Here is a 22,086-nt window from a genome sequence, read left to right as displayed (position 1 = left end):
TTGGGCTCTAGCGCTGGTGTTAGGGATCTGCCAGGTACTTCATCTAGCTATACTCCTGGGATTAATCAATCCACACCTGAGGCCAGACCTGCTCGACTGACACCATCTCCCACCAACCAGGGTGGCAGGCTCAGGAGTGGGAGAGCCTATCGCGGCCTGGTCTCTCGGAGTTAGCTCCGCCCCCTGCCCTTTATTACCTGCCCTGTGCTCTCCCTCAGTGCTTGTAATTCTTTTGGATTCCCGGCCCCACTGCTGCTTGCTCCAGCCTGCTTCTGCCGTGCTTCTGCCTTGCTGCAGTTCTGCTTGACCTGCTTGCTTGCCCTGGCTTGCTTCTGTCTCCGTGCCTGCTCGGGTGTACTCACTTCGTCCTGGTCCTGACTGTTCGTTCGCCGCCCCGGTTTCCTCGTGGCGTTCCGTGGCTACTGCCCCTTCCCTTGCGTGTTCCCTGTTTGTCTTCCTGTGCACTTAGCCAGCGTAGGGACCGCCACCCAGTTGTACCTCGTCGCCTAGGGCGGGTCGTTGCAAGTAGGCAGGGACAGGGCGGTGGGTAGATTAGGGCTCACTTTCCCTTCACCTCCTTCCTGCCATTACATAATTACAAGCCCTTACCTAGTCTACCATTTCTCCTACGCTGACGCTATCATGGACCCCCTTGAGACCCTGACCCAGCAGATGCAGGGCCTCTCCCTACAGGTCCAGGCCCTGGCCCAAAGGGTCAATCAGGGTGACGCTGCTTTAGTAGTACCCCTCACCTCACCTCTAGAACCCGACCTCAAGTTACCTGACCGGTTTTCAGGGGACCGTAAGACGTTTCTCTCCTTCCGGGAGAGTTGCAGACTGTATTTCCGCCTAAAGCCCCACTCCTCAGGTTCCGAGAACCAGCGGGTGGGTATCATCATATCCCGACTCCAGGAAGGGCCCCAAGAGTGGGCCTTCTCCTTGGCTCCTGACGCCCCTGAACTTTCCTCTGTTGATCGTTTTTTCTCTGCCCTCGGACTCATTTACGACGAGACTGACAGGACTGCTTTAGCCGAGAGTCAGCTGGTGACCTTACGTCAGGGTAGGAGACCGGTTGAGGAATACTGTTCTGATTTTAGGAAGTGGTGCGTAGCTTCTCAGTGGAACGATCCGGCCCTAAGGTGCCAGTTTAGGTTAGGATTATCTGACGCCCTGAAGGATCTGCTGGTTAGCTACCCCTCGCCTGACTCCCTTGACCAGGTTATGGCCCTAGCAGTACGACTTGACCGACGTCTCAGGGAACGTCAGCTAGAACGCTTCAGTGGGCTCCCCTCTGACTTTTCTGCGATTCCCCCCGAGGTCCCGTCTCCTCGCCCCTCCACGGAGGACTCGGAGGTACCTATGCAACTCGGGGCCTCCATGTCCCCTCGACAACGTAGGGAGTTTCGCAGAATGAATGGTCTCTGCTTCTACTGTGGGGACGACAAGCATCTACTGAACACCTGTCCCAGGCGCAAGAATAAGAAGCCGGAAAACTTCCGCGCCTAAGTGATCATCGGGGAGGTCACTTGGGCGCACAGGTATTTCCCGTTAATGTGAAACGCAATAAAATTTTGCTTCCCTTTCAGGTCTCGTTTGCTGGCCGGTCTGCCACGGGCAGTGCTTTCGTGGATTCTGGCTCATCTGCTAATATCATGTCTGTGGATTTTGCTATGTCTCTAAAGATGCCTTGTATTGATTTACCTTATCCCATCCCTGTAGTAGGAATCGACTCAACCCCCCTTGCTAATGGTTATTTTACTCAGCATACTCCTGTTTTTGAACTCCTGGTTGGCTCCATGCATTTGGAGCAGTGCTCTGTACTGGTGATGCAGGGATTATCGTCTGATCTGGTATTAGGTCTTCCCTGGTTGCAGTTGCATAATCCCACATTTGATTGGAATACTGGGGATCTCACCAAATGGGGTAATGAATGTCTTATGTCATGTCTTTCTGTTAACTCTATTTCTCCCCGGGAGGAGGTAAACACGCTTCCTGAGTTTGTTCAGGACTTCGCCGATGTGTTTTCTAAGGAGGCCTCCGAGGTGTTGCCCCCCCATAGAGATTACGATTGCGCTATCGATTTGGTGCCTGGTGCCAAGCTTCCTAAGGGTAGGATATTTAATCTTTCATGTCCTGAACGTGAAGCGATGAGGGTGTATATCCAAGAATGCCTGGCCAAGGGTTTCATTCGCCCCTCGACTTCTCCTGTAGGTGCTGGCTTCTTCTTCGTGGGGAAGAAGGATGGTGGTCTTAGGCCGTGCATTGATTATCGTAACCTGAATAAGGTCACCGTAAGGAACCAGTACCCACTTCCTTTGATTCCGGATCTTTTTAATCAGGTTCAGGGAGCCCAATGGTTTTCTAAGTTCGATCTACGGGGGGCATATAACCTTATCCGCATCAAAGAGGGGGATGAGTGGAAAACTGCGTTCAACACACCCGAGGGTCATTTCGAATACCTGGTCATGCCCTTTGGGTTGTGTAATGCCCCTGCTGTCTTCCAGAATTTTATTAATGAAATCCTGAGAGAGTACCTGGGTAATTTTCTTGTTGTGTACCTTGATGACATACTGGTGTTTTCCAAGGACTGGTCCTCCCACGTGGAGCATGTCAGGAAGGTGCTCCAGGTCCTTCGGGAGAATAATCTGTTTGCTAAGACTGAAAAATGTGTCTTTGGGGTACAGGAGATACCATTTTTAGGGCAAATCCTCACTCCTCATGAATTCCGCATGGACCCTGCCAAGGTTCAAGCTGTGGCGGAATGGGTCCAACCTGCCTCCCTTAAGGCGTTACAGTGTTTTTTAGGGTTCGCCAACTATTACAGGAGATTTATTGCCAACTTCTCGGTCGTCGCTAAGCCTCTTACGGACCTTACCCGCAAGGGTGCCGATGTCCTCCATTGGCCCCCTGAGGCCGTCCAGGCCTTTGAGACTCTCAAGAAGTGCTTTATCTCGGCCCCCGTGCTGATTCAGCCCAACCAAGAGGAGCCATTTATTGTGGAGGTTGACGCTTCCGAGGTGGGAGTGGGGGCCGTCTTGTCCCAGGGTACCAGCTCCCTCACCCATCTCCGCCCCTGTGCTTACTTCTCTAGGAAGTTTTCGCCCACGGAGAGTAACTATGATATTGGTAACCGCGAACTTCTAGCCATTAAATGGGCTTTTGAGGAGTGGCGGCACTTCCTGGAGGGGGCCAGACACCAGGTAACGGTCCTTACGGATCACAAGAATCTGGTTTTCCTAGAATCGGCCCGGAGGCTTAATCCTAGACAAGCTCGGTGGGCACTATTCTTTACCAGATTTAATTTCTTGGTTACCTATAGGGCTGGGTCCAAGAATATTAAGGCTGACGCTCTGTCACGTAGTTTCATGGCCAATCCTCCTTCCGAGAAGGATCCCGCTTGTATTTTACCCCCTGGTATAATCGTCTCTGCCACGGATTCTGATTTAGCTTCTGATATCGCGGCTGATCAGGGTGCAGCTCCCGGGAACGTCCCTGGGGACAAACTGTTTGTTCCCCTGCAATACCGGCTGAGGGTACTCAGGGAAAACCATGACTCCGCTCTATCTGGTCATCCTGGCATCTTGGGCACCAAACACCTCATTACCAGAAACTATTGGTGGCCTGGGTTGCCTAAAGATGTTAGGGCTTACGTCGCCGCTTGTGAGGTTTGCGCTAGGTCCAAAACCCCTAGGTCCCGACCTGCGGGCCTACTACGTTCCTTGCCCATTCCCCAGAGACCTTGGACCCATATCTCCATGGATTTTATCACCGATTTGCCTCCATCTCAAGGCAAGTCGGCGGTGTGGGTGGTAGTCGACCGCTTCAGCAAGATGTGCCACTTTGTGCCCCTTAAGAAGCTACCTAACGCCAAGACGTTAGCTTCTTTGTTTGTGAAACACATCCTGCGTCTCCATGGGGCCCCAGTCAATATCGTTTCTGACAGAGGGGTACAATTTGTTTCCTTATTTTGGAGAGCTTTTTGTAAAAAGTTGGAGATTGATCTGTCCTTCTCCTCCGCCTTCCATCCCGAAACTAATGGCCAAACGGAAAGGACCAACCAATCCCTGGAACAATATTTAAGGTGTTTCATCTCTGACTGTCAATTCGATTGGGTCTCATTCCTTCCCCTTGCTGAATTTTCCCTGAATAACCGGGTCAGTAACTCGTCAGGGGTCTCCCCGTTTTTCTGTAATTTCGGGTTTAACCCAAGGTTCTCCTCCGTCTCCCCTGGTTGTTCCAATAATCCTGAGGTAGAGGAGGTTCATCGGGAACTGTGCACTGTCTGGGCCCAGGTTCAGAAGAACCTAGAGGCGTCCCAGAGCGCACAAAAGATTCAGGCGGATAGTAGACGTTCTGCTAACCCCCGGTTTGTCGTCGGGGATTTGGTCTGGTTGTCGTCCAGGAACTTGCGCCTTAAGGTCCCGTCCAGGAAGTTTGCTCCCCGATTTATTGGACCTTATAAGATCATTGAAGTCCTCAACCCTGTATCCTTCCGTCTGGAGCTCCCCCCATCCTTTCGCATACATGACGTCTTCCATGCCTCCCTCCTTAAACGCTGCTCCCCGTCCTGGTCCCCCTCGAGGATACCTCCTGTTCCCGTTCTCACCCCTGAGGGGGTGGAATTCGAGGTGGCCAAGATTATGGACAGTAGGATGGTCCAGGGCTCCCTCCAGTACCTGGTCCATTGGAGAGGATACGGGCCGGAGGAGAGGACTTGGGTACCTGCCCGTGATGTTCACGCTGGGGTATTGATCAGGAGGTTCCACCTCCTCTTCCCCACTAAACCGGGTCCCCTTAGTAAGGGTCCGGTGGCCCCTCATAAAAGGGGGAGTACTGTTAGGGATCTGCCAGGTACTTCATCTAGCTATACTCCTGGGATTAATCAATCCACACCTGAGGCCAGACCTGCTCGACTGACACCATCTCCCACCAACCAGGGTGGCAGGCTCAGGAGTGGGAGAGCCTATCGCGGCCTGGTCTCTCGGAGTTAGCTCCGCCCCCTGCCCTTTATTACCTGCCCTGTGCTCTCCCTCAGTGCTTGTAATTCTTTTGGATTCCCGGCCCCACTGCTGCTTGCTCCAGCCTGCTTCTGCCGTGCTTCTGCCTTGCTGCAGTTCTGCTTGACCTGCTTGCTTGCCCTGGCTTGCTTCTGTCTCCGTGCCTGCTCGGGTGTACTCACTTCGTCCTGGTCCTGACTGTTCGTTCGCCGCCCCGGTTTCCTCGTGGCGTTCCGTGGCTACTGCCCCTTCCCTTGCGTGTTCCCTGTTTGTCTTCCTGTGCACTTAGCCAGCGTAGGGACCGCCGCCCAGTTGTACCTCGTCGCCTAGGGCGGGTCGTTGCAAGTAGGCAGGGACAGGGCGGTGGGTAGATTAGGGCTCACTTTCCCTTCACCTCCTTCCTGCCATTACAGCTGGACTTAGGAAAGGTAAGTATGATATCTGTTTTGCTTTATTACGTGTTACTAATTATTTTTGTGTGTTGGTGTTTTTTTACAAGTTGGGTTGTTGGACTACTTCTGATTCGATTTAAATAAAATGGATAACAAGAGTTGTGTGTGGGATTTTTATTTCAATAAAATATATTTCTATGTCTTTGTATTTTTCTAAACTTTATCACTACCGCCTTAGTAATGGCCGATGGCTGATTGAGAACGTCCATTACTAAGGCGAGGCTTAATGTTAGACATGAAGAGGCTATCACTAACCCCCATTATTACCCTGGTACCCACTGCCACCAGGGATGCCGGGAAGAGCCGGGTATGATCCAGTATCTGACCATCTATAGTGATGGCCTGGCGGCCCCATTTTTCATAACCAGCCAGATACAACACAGAAGCAGCAGGCTAGAATCACCAGGGTCGGGAGGGCCACTGCCCGACCGTCACTACAGATGGTCGGGTACTGGATCGTACCCGGCTCTTCCCGGCACCCCTGGTGGCGGTGGGTACCGGTGTAAAAATGGGGGTTAGTGTTAGCCTCTGCATCAGCTAACAATAAGCCCTGCCTTAGTAATGGTCGCTGTCAATCAGCCAACAGCTATTAATAAGGCGTTAGTAATAAAGTTTAAAAAAAATACAAAGACATAGAAAAAACAGGTTTATTAAAAATAAACAACCCCCACACATCCCTCATTAACCAGTTTATTGATAATAAAAAAAGCCATTATCGAAGTAGTCCTCAAATGCAACGTAGTCCAACTACCGAACCTTTAAAAAAAACACAAACACGAAAAAAAAACCTTAGTAAGGGCCTGTTCACATCACCGCTGCCCTTCCGTCTGAGGTTTCCGTCGGGTAACCCCCTCAACGGAAAGGCAAACTAAAACCTCAGCTTCCGTTTCCCTCACCATTGATCTCCATGGTGAAGGAAACGTTGCTAAAGGTTGCTGTTTGTCACCGTTTTTACAGGGTTCTGTTGTTTTGACGGAATCAATAGCGCAGAATCAATAATCAATAATCGACTGACTATGGAACCCTGTCGCAACGGTGACAAACTGAAACCTTTAGCAATGTTTCCGTCACCATGGAGATCAACGGTGAGGGAAATGGAAGCTGAGGTTTCGTTTGCCGTTCCGTTGAGGGGTTACCCGACAGAAAGCTCAGATGGAACCCCTCAACGAAAGGGCAACTGTGATGTGAACACAGCCTGCGTTGGGGTTCCGTTCTTCTGTCAGAACGGGACTCTGAACAGACACAGACTGACACAAACGGAAACCAGTGGTTGCTGTTTCCATCACCATTGTTTTCAATGGTGACGGATTCTTTGCCCATCGTTTCCGTTTGTCTCTGTTGTGCACAGGACTGACACACAGCCCCCTCCCCTTGTTTATACTGACACACAGCAATCCCCCCTCCCCTTGTGTATGGTGTTACACAGCGATCCCCCCCTGTATATAGTGCTATACAGCTCCCCTCTCCTCTTGTATATACTGCTACTAAGCTCCCCCTTCCCCTTGTATATAGTGCTACACAGCAATTCCTCCCCCTGTATATTACCACACAGCAATTCCCCCCCCGTGTATATACTGCCACGCAGCAATCCCCCCTACCCTTGTATACAGTGCTATACAGCCCCCTCTCCTCTTGTATATACTGCCACACAGCAATTCCCCCCTGTATCTTACCACACAGCAATTCCCCGCCCCCATGTATATACTGCCACAAAGCAATCCTCCCTCCCCTCGTATATAGTGCTACACAGCCCCCCTCTCCCCTTTTATATACTGCCACACAGCAATTCCTTGTATATTACCACACAGCCCCCTCAAAAAAACAAAAGATTTTTGCTTACCTCTGCGACGGACGGAGTACTACACTGCCTCTCGGGCAGGATGCATGCGCAGACCAGCCTGATGATGTGATGTCTTCACGCCAGCCTACGCAGGGAGTCTTCCCAGCGCCTGCAGCCTATAGTATTCATTTGTATCTGTGTCCTGAGAATACACGTATAAGTGAATGTGGCTTTCGATATCACCGGAGCCCCCTCCGGTGCTAGCGACGCAACTGCATCCGCCTGCCAACCGTAAAAGTGCACGGGCTTTAAACTTTAGTGAGCGGGGGACTGTGGAAGGTGCGTGGCCGCGCACCTTATAGGGAACACTGCTTACAGCTTTATAAATCTACTCGTACTAGTTCTTATTTTATTATGTATGTCCAGTGCTTACTATATTAAATTCAAAATGTTGTAAAATTTGGTAGGTGTTGTACTTGAAATTGGCTGTGGAACTTTGTAATGCATCCCCACTGTACATCGCCATAAAAAAATGATGGCTCTATATAGTTTCAAATATAACTTTTACTAGTCTTTCTTTTAAAATTCAAAATACAAACATTTTTTATAATATATGTACCATCATCAATCATCGCGTCGGGAGGAATTATTGGCGGAGAGAGGCCCCCTGATCCCCTATAGAGTACCGTGCATCTGAACGGGTAGGGAGGCCAGTAACCCTCAAAAATTCTACGGGCAAAATTAGCAAACAATATGAGGATCTTGTATGTGAATCCCTCTCTCTGAAATGATTGAGAAAATTTATATGACCCACAATTGGGTGTATGTTATGCTGTCTATCTTTCTCAAGCAAAGAAGTACTATACCTTTAAGCCACACCAGGTATATGGGAGTGTAGAACAGAATAACATTTCATAAGCTGCACCAGGCATATGATTGATGATGGTACATATATTATAAATACAATTTGTATGTTTGTATTTTAAAAGAAATACTAGGAAAAGTTATATTTTATATTTGAAACTCCGGATCTTCTTCTTTTTTTCTATATAATTATACGGAGAACTGTTTATTCTAAGCCCGGGTGGTGGGCATCCAAACCGCACCATCAGGATATATCTGGCTCTATATAATAGCCTTACAAACATACTAACAGGTTGGCCGTAGTGAGTGTTTGAGAATTTATATTGTGAGCCCCATTGGTGACTGGGACTGATGTGAATAATGATAATCTCTTAAAAGCGCTGTTGAATATGTTGGTGCTAGATAAACAACAGGAAATAATTCCCCATTTAGCTCATAGGGGGAGCTGTATGGCACTATCTACAGGGGGGCTGTATGGCACTATCTACAGGGGGCTTTATGGCAGAATCTACAGGCGGCTGTATAGCAGAATCTACAGGGGGGCTGTATGGCACAATCTACAAGGGGGCACTATCTACAAGCGGGGGCTGTGTCTGATGAAACACATCTGAGGGTATGTTCACGAGGCAGCATCGATTACGGCTGAAATTACGGAGCTGTTTTTAGGAGAAAACAGCTCCTGAATTTCAGACGTAATGGCATGTGCAGGCGCTTTTCGCTGCGTCCATTACGGACGTAATTGGAGCTGTTTTTCCATGGAGTCAATGGAAAACGGCTCCAATTACGTCTCAAGAAGTGACAGGCACTTCTTTGACGCGGGCGTCTTTTTTAAAAAAATGACCGTCGGCACAGAACATTGTAAAGCCCATTCAAATGAATGGGCAGATGTTTGCCGACGCTTTGGAGTCGTATTTTCGGACGTAATTTGAGGCTAAAACGCCCGAATTACGTCCGTAAATAGGATGTGTGAACCCAGCCTAACTCATCAGAGGGCTCAGCGGCCATATGTTGTATTACTGTTATTATGCCAGAAAAACGATTAGTCACCACAAAGCCCCACTGAGCCCTGTGATTGGCTGCAGCAGTTACAAACGGCGTGCATTGGGAATGCCGCCGGAGCCTCTCGGTCTCTCTAGTAGAGACCACGGCTACTGAACACCAGCTTGGGGGGTGGACGCTGTACACAGGAGAGCAAGTGCTGAACACCAGCTTGAGGAGGTGCACACAGGAGAAAGAGCTAGCAACTTTTGCTAACTTTTTCTATTACATAGCAGTTACTGAACTCCATCCTTGTGGCACTGAGCAGTGCTTCATTATGCACTTGGCAATGCTGAACATCAGGAGAGAAAACAATAAAAACTAAATAAAAAAAGTAGCAGCTCACCAATGCTTGAGAGTGGAGTTCAGTTCAGGCATGTAGAAGGCAGGTGCATGGAACTCAGGCACTGGGCCAGGCCAGGTCAGATGCAGTCCACACAAAAAGATAAGTGGTTCCAGCAGCCAAGAGAGTTTTAAAATAAAAAAACTTTTATTTAGAATAACATGGTAAAAATATTGACGTGTACACTCCATAGAAAGGGTATCAGAACCGTTTACGAGTTTCGGACTGAAGAAAACTATGTGGAGCTATGAATAAGGACTAGTTTTCTTCAGTCCTGGACCAGGAGAGAGCATTGCTGCATTGTGTGCTTTCTAAGGCTGGGTACACACGACCTATTTTCAGACGTATTGGAGGCGTTTTACGCCTCGAAATATGCCTGAAAACAAGCCTCGAATACGTCGGCAAACATCTGCCCATTCATTTCAATGGGTTTGCCGATGTACTGTGCCGACGACCTGTAATTTTACGCGTCGCTGTCAAATAACAGCCTCGTCAAAGAAGTGCAGGACACTTCTTGGGACGTAATTGGAGCCGTTTTTCATTGAATCAAATGAAGAACAGCTCCAAATTACGTTCGTAATTGACGCCTCGTAAAACGCGAGTACGAGCAATTACATCTGAAATGCAGGAGCTGTTTTCTCCTGAAAACAGCTCCGTAATTTCAGCCGTAATTGTCGTTATCGTGTGCAAATACCCTAAGTGTTCAGCAGCGACAAACACAATGAAGCATTGCTCTCTCTCCTTGTGAACAGCACCACTAAGTGAAGAGGGAAGTGTGTCAGCAAACCATGATCCACATGCTGGCTGTGGCACTGGTGCCACAGATTGCTGACCCCTGAACTAGACTAAGAATGAGTTTAAAAAATGGGTCTAACACAGGGCCCTTGTGGCACGGACACAATAGTGACTTTAATATTGTGTGTAACGACTTAGTTATATTGTATATAATGGAGAAAAATAGACAAGATTCGCCACAAAGTTATTCCACGTGTGGAGGTAGCTGCCAATGAAAGTGTATATATTATTGCAGTTCTATGCAATAGAGCGCAACGGCACTTCTCACCAGTCCCGGTACAATACATAGCAGTCCGACCACGCTGTGTTCGTTCGTAGATGGAATACTTCGGGCAGTTCATGGAGTGCCAGTTATCCCACTAGTCTCACTTGGGCAGGTAGAGCCGTGCAACTGCGCACTGCAGTCGAGGAGATGCTCAGTTGTCTTACCAGCCGTCCGATGTGGGTGCTTTTTCACAGTAGCAGGATCAGAGCGCCATCCTGTCTCGGTCAGCTGGTAGGTTGCTTAGAGACGGCCAGGACACTCGCTGTTCCACCATGGATAGAAGTGTGCGGATTTCAGGCAGTCTCAGCTAGGATGGAGAAGGATAATGGCTTACAATTGTGTTGTTTTTTTTTAATGTCTCTGTTAGGGTATGTTCACACGGCCTATGTTCGGCCGTTTTTTGGTCCGTAAACGCCCGAAAAATCGGAAGCAGAACGCCTCCAAACATCTGCCCATTGATTTCAATGGGAAAATGGCGCGGGTGCAAATTCATAAGTCCCTTTTCAGGCCTGAAAAATAAAGAGGGTCTCGAGCAGGGGAACCCTTTATTATACAAAACAAGATGTGGTTATGACTAAACCATACCTAATAGAATTACCCAAAAATGCAATATGAATATAGCACGGTGCCATTTCTGATAAAGGATATGTAAAAACTGAAAGAAAAGAAAAGAAAATATTCCAGAAATATAACTAGGCACTCTTGGGTAGATATAAATTTATAAAAAGTATTTTATTTTTAAACTCCAAATAATTCAGAAAATATCAATATATACATAAATTTATTTTAAAAAAATCACCTTGCCAGGGAAAAGGTAACATACAATTGGAATCAATCCTCTATACATGAATTCAAAACCCTTCAAGGATACAGATAGTTGGTAATTGATATATATTTGACCTCCAAAAAAATTTTTAAAAAACCGCAGGGTTGTGTTCACACTAGCGATTTCTGACAATAATTATTTTCCATCCTCAGGGTGGCCAGAGTTCCTATTGCAGATAGTTGGTAATAATTTTTCTTGACAGAACGCTTTCTATATAGTGCAAATTCACATCATAAGGGTCTAAGAATGGACTGCCTAATACCATTGATCCCTATAATAACAAGGATCTGATTATTAACCCCTTAACGACCGCCCACCGTCTTTTGACGTCGGGCGGTGCAGGTACTCAGTCTACAGCGACGCCTTTTGGCGTCGCTGTAGTAGAGTGGGTTTAACGGCAGCCTGGTCAAGTCTGCACTAAAAACCGGCTGTATGTAACAGGTCCGGTTCTTAGTGCAGCCATCAGGACCTGCCGATTTCGTCGTAACAGCATGTGACCGCTGTGACAGCCAATCACAGCGGTCACACGCTGTTACTGTGTACAGAGCCGCTGGGAGTGTCTAAATGACAGCTCCTGCTCTAAGAACGAGCTGTTGCTAGCAGCTCTGTCCTTAGAGCAGTGATCAGGAGCCAATAGTATTGGTTCCTGATCTTTTTTGTGTTCACTATGATATCCAATCATAGTGATCACTACTGTAAAATAAAAGTAAAACATGTATCTGTTTCTCCTCACTCTGTTCTAGCTGTGGAGAGAAACAGATACAAGTGTGTCAGTGTCCCCTACACAAAATCACTTGTTCCTCACATAGTTTAAAAAAAACAAACATTTTTTCAGTATTTTATAGTATATAGTATATACATATATATATATAAATATAAATATATTTACTGTATATACTAAGAATCGTACTATAAACGACTTTCTTTTTTTAGGGTACGCTGTTAGACGGCGTGTACGCTGTTAGACGGCGTAGGGTTCTGTTCTGGGCTTAGGTTTACAGTTCGTGTTAGGCGTAGGGTTTAGGTTTAGGTTTAGGTTTGAAAAAAAAAAAAAAACTTTAAAAAAAATAAAAAAAAATAAATAATAATTTTTATTCCTTTAGTGTGATTAGTTGATAAAAAAATTGAAACCGCTAGTTACGTTTATTATTTGCGGTTTAGACTGTATAATCATTATGGCTGCCAAAAGATACAGCGTTGAGGAAGCCTATCAGATGCTATGCTCCGATACGGATTCTGCATCTGAAGTTGAGCTTTTTCTTGAAAGCGACAGAGAAAGTGTCGCTTCAAGCACCAGTGATATGGGAGACGGCGCAGTTGCCACAACGTCCGTTCAAAGTGTAGCCCCTGAAATTGCGCAACCCCACCAAACCAATTTAGTGTGGGAACCCACAAGTCTATTTTCTCCCACCATAAATGACTTTATTGCTACTCCTGGCATAAGTCCCAATGTCAGTAATTTTTCACCACTAAATTATTTTAATATTTTTATTACGGACCAAGTTTTGGAACATTTTGTGCAGGAAACAAATTTGTATGCCAGGCAGTACATTGCCAATAAGCCTTCGTCACCTTATGCCAGGTTGTGGAATCCCACAAATGCAACGGAAATAAAAAAAAATCTGGGCCTCACCCTTAACATGGGAATTATAAAAAAACCCTCTATTAGGTCATATTGGGCATCAAGCCCTATACATGCCACCCCCATTTTTTCTGGCATTATGTCACGCAGCAGGTATGAAATACTTATGCGATTTCGCCACTTTAGTGACAACCTACAGGCACCCCCTTCCAGCGACAGAAGCCGTGACCGGCTGTATAAATTAAGGCCTTTGCTAAATTTTCTTAATTCCTCCTTTTTAGGAGCATATACCCCTGGACAAAATTTAGCAGTGGATGAATCGCTAATGAATTTCAAAGGGCGTCTCTCATTCCGCCAATTCATACCCTCAAAAAGTGCAAAATACGGGGTAAAGATCTACAAGTTATGTGAAAGCACTACTGGCTACACATGTGCATTTAAGATCTACGAGGGTAAAGACAGTGAATTCAATCCACCAGGGTGCCCTCCAAATATTGGCACCACTGGTAAGATTGTGTGGGATTTAATTGGCCCTTTCCTACACAAGGGGTATCATGTATACACGGACAGTTTTTATACCAGTGTGCCATTGTTTAGCGCCCTTCATTGTGCCAACACCGGAGCCTGTGGCACAATACGCAAGAATCGCAAAGGTTTCCCACGTCAACTTGTGGATAAAAAACTACCAAAGGGGGAGTCATGCACTTTTCAAATTGAGAAGATGCTGGCTTTAAAATTTCGTGACCGCAAGGACGTCTATATGATCAGCACTATCCATACAAGTGCAACAGCAACTGTTAGGCTGGGTTCACACGTGGCGGAATTTCACTTAAATTCCGCTGCGGACACTCCGCAGCGTTAATCCGCAGCGGAGCCGTTTCTCCATTGACTTCCACTTTAATTTAGCAGTGTTCGTTTAGACGATGCGTAAAATTCCGCTGCGGAGCGGAATTTGGTGTCCGCAGCATGCTCTGTCTGTTGCGGAGCAGTGGCGGACTCATGGCGGAATTTCTCCATTGACTTCAATGGAGATTCTAATTTCCGCAATTAAGTCCGCAGCTGTCATGCACATGTTATGTGTGCTGCGGATGCGTCTTGCTTTTTTAACTTGACATTTCTTCATTCTGGCTGGACCTATGTATTTCTAGGTCTACAGCCAGACTGAGGAAGTCAATGGGGCTCCCGTAATGACGGGAGCGTTGCTAGGAGACGTCCAGGGTGCTGAAAGAGTTAAGCGATCGGCAGTAACTGTTTCTGCACCCGGGACAGTGACTACCGATCCCAATATACAGCAACCTGTAAAAAAAATAGAAGTTCATACTTACCGAGAACTCCCTGCTTCTGTCTCCAGTCCGGCCTCCCAGGATGACGTTTCAGTCTAAGTGACGGCTGCAGCCAATCACAGGCCAAGCACAGGTTGCAGCGGTCACATGGACTGCCGCGTCATCCAGGGAGGTCGGGCTGGATGCCGAAAGAGGGACGCGTCACCAAGACAACGGCCGGTAAGTATGAAATTCGTTTACTTTCACTAGGGAAAGTGCTGTCCCTTCTCTCTATCCTGCACTGATAGGGAGAAGGGAAGCACTTTTCCCGCAGTCCGCAGCAGCTAGTCCGCATCAATTTTCTGCACATTTTGGGCAGATCCGCACCCGTAATCCGCAACCCGGATTAGGTGCGGCATTGATGTGGACAGTTGCAGAGGAAATCCGCCACGTGTGGCCATGCCCTTAGAGAACGTGGGGCCTCTGCAGAGAGACAAAAGCCTGTGTGTGTCATCAACTATAATAAATTCATGGGTGGGGTAGATTTGTGCGACCAGATGTTACAACCTTATCTGGTTAAAAGGAAAACCAGAACGTGGTATAAGAAAGTGGCAATATACCTCATCCAGGTTGCCATGCACAATGCATTTGTCCTGTACAAAAAATCAGCGGGCAGGGCGACATTCTTTGAATTTCAGGAGAAAGTGATTGAAGATCTCCTATTTCAATCTGCAGACCAGAGAGTAGTCCATGAGTCAGAGGATGTACACCGACTTGTTGAAAAACATTTTTTACACCCCATCCCTTCAACACCTAACCAAAAATACCCCAAAAAACGGTGTCGGGTCTGCAGCAAACGAGGACAGCGAAGTGAGTCAAGATATTATTGTTCCGCTTGTCCTTCCAACCCCGGTCTATGCATAAGTCCCTGTTTTGAAATCTATCATACCGTCGCACATTACTAATTTTCTTTTGTGAGCTATAAAAGTTAAAATGCAGGATTTATTTTGGATTTTATTTTTCTGTACACCTTTTTTTTTTTTTTAGGGAAGCAGCTTCGCTTTATATTTAGGAGATGCCAAAATTTAGGGTTCTTTTAGAGATTTCTTTTTTTTAATCACTTTTTTTGGGAGGGAGGGAAATATACTTTTCTAGACTGAGTGATTTTGGGATATAACCCAGTTATATAATGTGGAATAAGGCCCTGAAATTCATTCAAGATAAAATTGTGCCCTGAAAGCTTTTTATTTCCTTTTCCGTTATGACTATGTCCTGCCATAAATAGCGGTTACTGACTGGGGATACGGCATAATTTTTTCTTTTTATTCTGGGGATTTCTAATAAGCGAGCTGTTCCTTATCAATACACTATGGGCTTTATTACAGTTTTGTTCGGGTTTTTGGTGGACCTCTTACACCCGACAATACTTCTAGAAATAGCGACATTAATTTGGGGAGTAGTGGTCCTTTACTGTATCTATACATACGGTGTGGGACACTGCCCCTTTATATATTCTACAGGTGATTGGTTGTTTTGTGCACACGGCGGTTCCTACCTTGCCGGGCAGGGGCTTGTTATGGTGTACCGCGTCACTTGGCATATTCGTCCCTTATATAGGGATTGATAGAGCTAAAGAGACGTTGTATGACCAGTCACTATAATAAAGTCATTACAGCCCTACAAATTTTCTTTCATCCTGTGAACATGCTCTAGTTTTCTACATAGCTGGATACATTCTTCCTCCTTTTTTTTTGGATATATTGCCTTTTTCCGCCAACAGTTTAATACATTTTCCCACTCTAACTTACTATATATCAGAGCGGGTTGATATACATAACGTCTATGGACTGACATGATTTCAGGACAGCTGCTTTCTTAGCACGACATAGTCATACGGTGTAGAAACTGTTAGGGACATATATTTCTCAATCTAGAAAAGTAGAATCCTCCCATTTTCAAGCAAAATGTGTGTCCTGAAAGCCTCCGGGTGCTCCCTTCCTTTTGGGTCCTGCCGTGTGTCCAGGAAACGCATTAGGGCCACAATGGGGATATTTTTGAACACAGGAGAAACAGGGTGATACATTTTATGGTGCATTTCCTTATTCTCATGTCCTCTGTACAAGAAATCTGACCTTAAAATGACACATTTGTGAAAAAAAGTGAAATAACATTTTCTTTCCACCTGCTTTGCATTACTTCCTGCGAAAACTGTGGGGTCAAAATACTTAGTACACACCTAGATGAATACCTTAATTTTCAAAATGGGGTCATTTATTGGGAGTTTCTATCTTTTTGGCAGCTCAGTGCCTCTATAAATGTGTAATGGGACCTGAAACATTTTCAAGCAAAACGTGTGTCCTGAAAGTCTTCGGGTGCTCCCTCCCTTTCGGGCCCTGCCGTGTGTCCAGGCAACGCATTAGGGCCACAATGGGGGCATTTTTGAAAACAAGAGAAACAGGGTGATAGATTTTGGGGTGTGTTTCTTCATTCTCATGTTCACTTTACAAAGAAATCGGTCTTCAACGTGATACTTTTATATAAAAAGTGTTTTGTTTTTTTATTTCACCTGCTATGCATTAAATTTAGCAAAAAACTGTGGGGTCAAAATACTCAGTACACACCTAGATAAATACCTTGAGGGGTCTAGTTTTCTAAATGGGGTCGTTTATGGGGAGTTTCTTTCGTTCTGGTAGTTCAAAACCTCTCCAAATGTACAGTGGGGCCTAAAACATTTTCAAGCAAAATATGAGACCTGAATGCCTCCGATTGCTCCCTTCCTTTCGGGCCCTGCCGTGTGTCTAGGCAACGCATTAGGGTCACAATGGGGGAATTTTTGAAAACAGGAGAAACAGGGTGATAGATTTTGGGGTGTGTTTCTTCATTCTCATGGTCACTTTACAAAGAAATCGGTCTTCAAAGTGATACTTTTATATAAAAAGTGTTAGTTTTTTTTATTTCACCTGCTATGCATTCAATTTAGCAAAAAACTGTGGTGTCAAAATACTCAGTACACCCCTAGATAAATACCTTAAGGGGTCTAGTTTTCTAAATGGGGTCGTTTATGGGGAGTTTCTTTCGTTCTGGTAGTTCAAAACCTCTCCAAATGTACAATGGGGCCTAAAACATTTTCAAGCAAAATATGAGACCTGAATGCCTCCGGTTGCTCCCTTCCTTTCGGGCGCTGCCATGTGTCCAGGCAACGCATTAGGGTCACAATGGGGGCATTTTTGAAAACAGGAGAAACAGGGTGATAGATTTTGGGGTGTGATTCTTCATTCTCATGGTCGCTTTACAAAGAAATCGGTCTTCAAAGTGATACTTTTATATAAAAAGTGTTTTGTTTTTTTTATTTCACCTGCTATGCATTAAATTTAGCAAAAAACTGTGGGGTCAAAATACTTACAACACCCCTTAATAAATACTTTAAGGTGTGTAGTTTTCAAAATGGGGTCACTTGTGGGGGTTTCCACCATTCTGACACATATGAGCCTCTGAAAACCTGGCTTGGTGCAGGAAAACAAAATGTACTTCAAAATGTATAAAATTATTACTAAACTTGTAAGTCTTCTAAATTGCTCAAAAAAAAATTTTTTTTTTTCAAAAGTGCTGCCAAAATAGAGTAAAGCGATGGAAATATATATTTAATAAAAAAATTGTACAGTATGTGTGTACATATGTGACATATTGCAGTTAAAAATAGGGAAAAATGATAATTTTTACAAAATTTCTTCCATTTTTCTATTTTTTAATTAATTTCCGCAAATCGTATCAGTCTACTTTTACCACTAAAAAACAACATGTGACGAAAAAACAATGTCAGAATTACTTGGATATTCAAAACTTTCGCTGAGTTATTCTCTGATAAAGTCAGACATACCAGATTTAACAAATCTGGCTTGGTCATTAAGGTCTTTTCAGGCCCGGTCATTAAGGGGTTAAAGGGAAGGGTGTAAAACAAAACACGCTGTATGATATGTTTCCTCAATATATGATGGCTATCCTCTTATGATGTGAATTTGCACTATATAGAAAGCCTTCTGTCAAGAAAAATTATTACCAACTATCTGCAATAGGAACTCTGGCCACCCTGAGGATGGAAAATAATTTTTGTCAGAAATCGCTAGTGTGAACACAACCCTGCGGTTTTTGAAAAAAAAATTTTGAGATCAAATATATATCGATTATCAACAATCTGTATCCTTGAAGGGTTTTGAATTCATGTATAGAGGATTGATTCCAATTGTATGTTACCTTTTCCCTGTCAGAAAACGTGCCAAAAAACGGCTGAAAATGCCTCCCATTGATTTCAATGGGAGGCGGAGGCGTTTTTTTTCCCCGCGAGCGGAAAAAACGGCTAGTGGGAGAAAGAAGGGACATGACTTTACATCTCTGACCTCCCATTGACATTAATGGGAGGCAGAGAAAGCGTATTTCACACCTTTTTTATGCCCGTGGCACTCAATGGCTGTGGGCGAAAAACAAAAACGTTGCGAAAATCGGCGTGCAGGCAGAGAAAATCTGCCTCAAAATTCCAAACGGAATTTTGAGGCAGATTTTCTGCCTGCAAAAAAACTCAGTGTGAACCCAGCCTTACAGAACCATAGATTAAACAAATATCATTATCGTTAAACTGCTAAGGCTCTGTTCACTTGTTTTAGTAGACTACGCTATTGCTTCCAGCAAAACGACAATTCCGGTGCACAATAGAGACAAACGGAAACCACGGGCATCGGATCCGTCAACATTGAAATCAATGGTGATGGAAACTCAGTCTGTCATTTTGTGTCTGCTCAGGGTCCCGTTGTGACGGAAAGCTCAGACAGAACGTCAGAATGGGTCCCCAACGCAGATGTGAACAGAGCCTAAGCTTGTTAAGGATAATTATTGTATGGTCAGCTTTATGCACCGGATCCAAGGACAAAAAGAGGGAAAATAAATTGCATATAAGATTACAAAATCACAATAAAAAAAATAGTAATACTTCGAGATATTTAAAAAAAATTAAAAATACTGCTGGCCTCATTTACTGATATTGATTACCGTGCAGTGAACTGCACAGCAAGTATAAAGATATGTTTGCCTTGGAAGCCATCTTCTCGGAGCCCGCGATGTAGCACAAATACAGCTTCCGCCACAGCACCAGTATTTTACCTCTACCACTGATCTAGGAGGTAAACACAACACAGGATAGATCGCACAACCAATCACGCCTCCCCTGTCATATTGCACGTTATCTGTGTGGAGAGCCGTGATTGACTGAAAAGTAGAAGGCAGGCTTCCCCGAATGAGGTCTCTTGTAAGGCTTCCGTGTAGCGCTACAGCTCGCTACTTACTGTATTCAGCCGGTACCGAGCGTCAATGTAACCGGTGCTGTAACGGCTGAAGACTGGAAGGTATGACGAGGTTCCAGTAGTGTCAGGCGGATGTAGTTGTGCAATGAAGTAGTCTCACATCCCTTTGACGTAACATATTCGATGAGTAGACATTTCCTTCGAGAATGTGTTTGTAATATGCGTGGTTTATCTTCCTCTAGTGCTGCAACTGATATTTTGGGCGTATGTAATAAAGATGGGTTATTTGCCCCTGTGCACCTTACAGTAGATGGCTATCAATGCATCAATACATGTGGTACATGTGGCCACTGACAAGAAGCCAGATCTTTTATATGTGGATCTTTGGTGCCAAAAAACTATTTATTCAATCAGTGGGAGAATGTATTAGATTGAAAAATGTGAAGTTATTGTAGTCCAAAATGTGAAAGTTGATCTCTATATAAATCTAACCGACATAATGTTAGAGCCCAGAGCTGCAATCACAATTGTTGTGGTTGTCGTTGGAAGTAGTCGACAAGCTTGTTGACATACACGTCTCTGAGAGCTTCCCTAGATTTACTGTTGTCCAAAGCAACCAATCAGATTTTGGTTTGCAAATGAGAACTGTAAACTGGTTGCTCCTAGCAGCACTGACCATTTTTCTTAGCAGTCTTTATTCATGAGGCTCTTTGGGGGAGCTCCATTAAGACTGGTGCAAAGGAAAAGTGGAGCAGTTACCCATAGCAACCTGTAGGCTAGCAGATATCATTTTTCAGAGGCCGTTTTGAAAACAAGCAATTTGATTGGTTGCTATGGGCAATTCCCCCATTTTTCCTTTTGCACTAGTTTTGATAAATCTCCCCATCATGTCGAATCTGCACACTTTTCCCCCATTGAATGGAGAGAACAGGAAGCCAGGAAAATAGCTGTTGATATTGTGACTGCTGTGAGTTCCAGAGATCACTGTTATTCTTTGTGGGAAATATTGCTGTGCTGTACGGTTTCGGTGGTTGTCAGCTGATAATATAGGCTAGCCTTATGTTACCATTGTCTAATGTATTTGGAAGCCAAGTGGAAAGCTGCAAACATTGTTATTATGTACTAATGATTTACTTCTTTTTTTGTGGGCGTTAGAGAGCATGGGTGAAAACACCGCCCCCATAAGCGTTATCCTGGTCAGTTCAGGCAGCAGGGGAAATAAGCTGCTATTTCGATACCCTTTCCAGAGATCTCCAGAGGCGCAATCCTCACAGACAAGTAAGTGTGGAGAATCTCATACATCATGGCCCCATAGCAGAGCTGTATGCACACCAGGGATGTCACAATACCAGAATTTGGACTTCGATACCGATAATTCGTTTAGTATTGCGATTTCGATACCAATTCGATACTTTGCCAACAGTAATAAAAAAAAAAAAAAAGTTCTTCCATTTTCTGATGTGAGGCGCGAGGTGTGATGATGAATTTCACCTCCACGTGCCTCACATTAATAGTAATTAACTCCATCATGTTTCCTAGTCATGGGTTAATGAGTGAGGTACATGATGGGGTTAATTACTATTAATGTGAGGCACTTGGAGGTTAAATTCATCACACCTCGTGCCTCACAATAAGTGAAAGAAAGTTTTTATTTATTTTCTAAAAGCGTACACATCATAAATGGCGCAAAAAAATTGTTGTGCAGGTTATTACGGCCGCGCCAATACCGAATATGTGTATGTTTTATGTATTGAGACTTATTTTAATGTTTATTGTAAAAAAAGGTGTATGTGTATTTTCTTTAATTATTACTTTATATTTTTACTTTAATGTACTGGCATATGTCTATATACTGATAGTAATGTACCGGTATATATCTTTATTCCAGTACATTAGCATGTGTACGGATAGTACACAGGCAGTTGTTAGGACATACCTCAGTATTCCCTAACAGGAAATATGGTAAGACAGCCCTGGGGTCCTTCAATGGACCCTGGGCTGTCTGCCCATATATGGTATGGCCCTCGATCGCGTCACAGGAATTGCCCTTTCTCATTTACCTCTAAATGCTGCAGCCAGCTTTGATCGCAGCATTCAGGAGAATAGCGGCGGAGATGAGAGGTTTCCCTGATCTCTGCCGTTATAGAGCGGGGCTGCAGCTGTGTAATACAGTCATTGCCCCGCTCCTGACAGGAAGTGTGCGCACGGTCAGCATGAGGTGATGCGGCGGTTCAGGCACTGAGGACAGAACATGGGGGTGTTTTGCAGTGCGCCCGCCATGTTCTGTCTTCCGTGCCTCCGCTCATTGGTGCAGCGCCGGCCGCATCGCCTCATGCAGATGGCGCGCACTTGTCAGGTCTCAGGAGCGGGGCAATGGCTGTATTACACATGTATTACACAGCCGCAGCCCCGCTCTCATACATTCATGTATTACTATACTGAGCTGTGCGGCTGCACAGCTAAGTATCGAAATACATGAAATAACGGTATCGGACCGTTTGGGGATGCACAGTATCGAAACAGTATCGAAGTTTCGATGCATCGTGCATCCCTAATGCACAGTGTCTGTTTGGAGGCAGATGGAGTCCCTG

General features: G+C 45.2%; 1 protein-coding gene and 1 long non-coding RNA gene across 5 annotated transcripts in view; one reads left to right on the top strand and one right to left on the bottom strand.

Moving 5' to 3' along the window:
* The window catches only part of NPRL3 (NPR3 like, GATOR1 complex subunit), a 202,910-nt gene that overhangs the window by 3,555 nt on the left and 177,269 nt on the right, over nucleotides 1-22,086 (top strand). For 3 of the 4 annotated variants that reach the window (XM_075830053.1, XM_075830051.1, XM_075830055.1), the window contains exons 1-2: nucleotides 19,458-19,597; nucleotides 20,651-20,773. In XM_075830053.1, coding sequence (XP_075686168.1) covers nucleotides 20,656-20,773 — 118 coding nt within the window. In that variant the 5' untranslated portion in view covers nucleotides 19,458-19,597; nucleotides 20,651-20,655. Of the gene's footprint in view, nucleotides 1-19,457; nucleotides 19,598-20,650; nucleotides 20,774-22,086 lie in introns of those variants that run through there. The other variant, XM_075830052.1, reaches the window with a different exon arrangement.
* Nucleotides 9,477-19,350, bottom strand: LOC142655641 (uncharacterized). Its single transcript, XR_012849528.1, has 3 exons — nucleotides 19,245-19,350; nucleotides 10,699-10,841; nucleotides 9,477-9,538 (listed from the first exon to the last, which is right to left on the bottom strand). It is a non-coding gene; the product is annotated as an uncharacterized LOC142655641 (long non-coding RNA).

This window comes from Rhinoderma darwinii, chromosome 6 (genome assembly GCF_050947455.1).
Source record: "Rhinoderma darwinii isolate aRhiDar2 chromosome 6, aRhiDar2.hap1, whole genome shotgun sequence".
Taxonomy (NCBI): Eukaryota; Metazoa; Chordata; class Amphibia; order Anura; family Rhinodermatidae; genus Rhinoderma; species Rhinoderma darwinii.
This window is presented reverse-complemented; position numbering and strand designations above follow the sequence as displayed.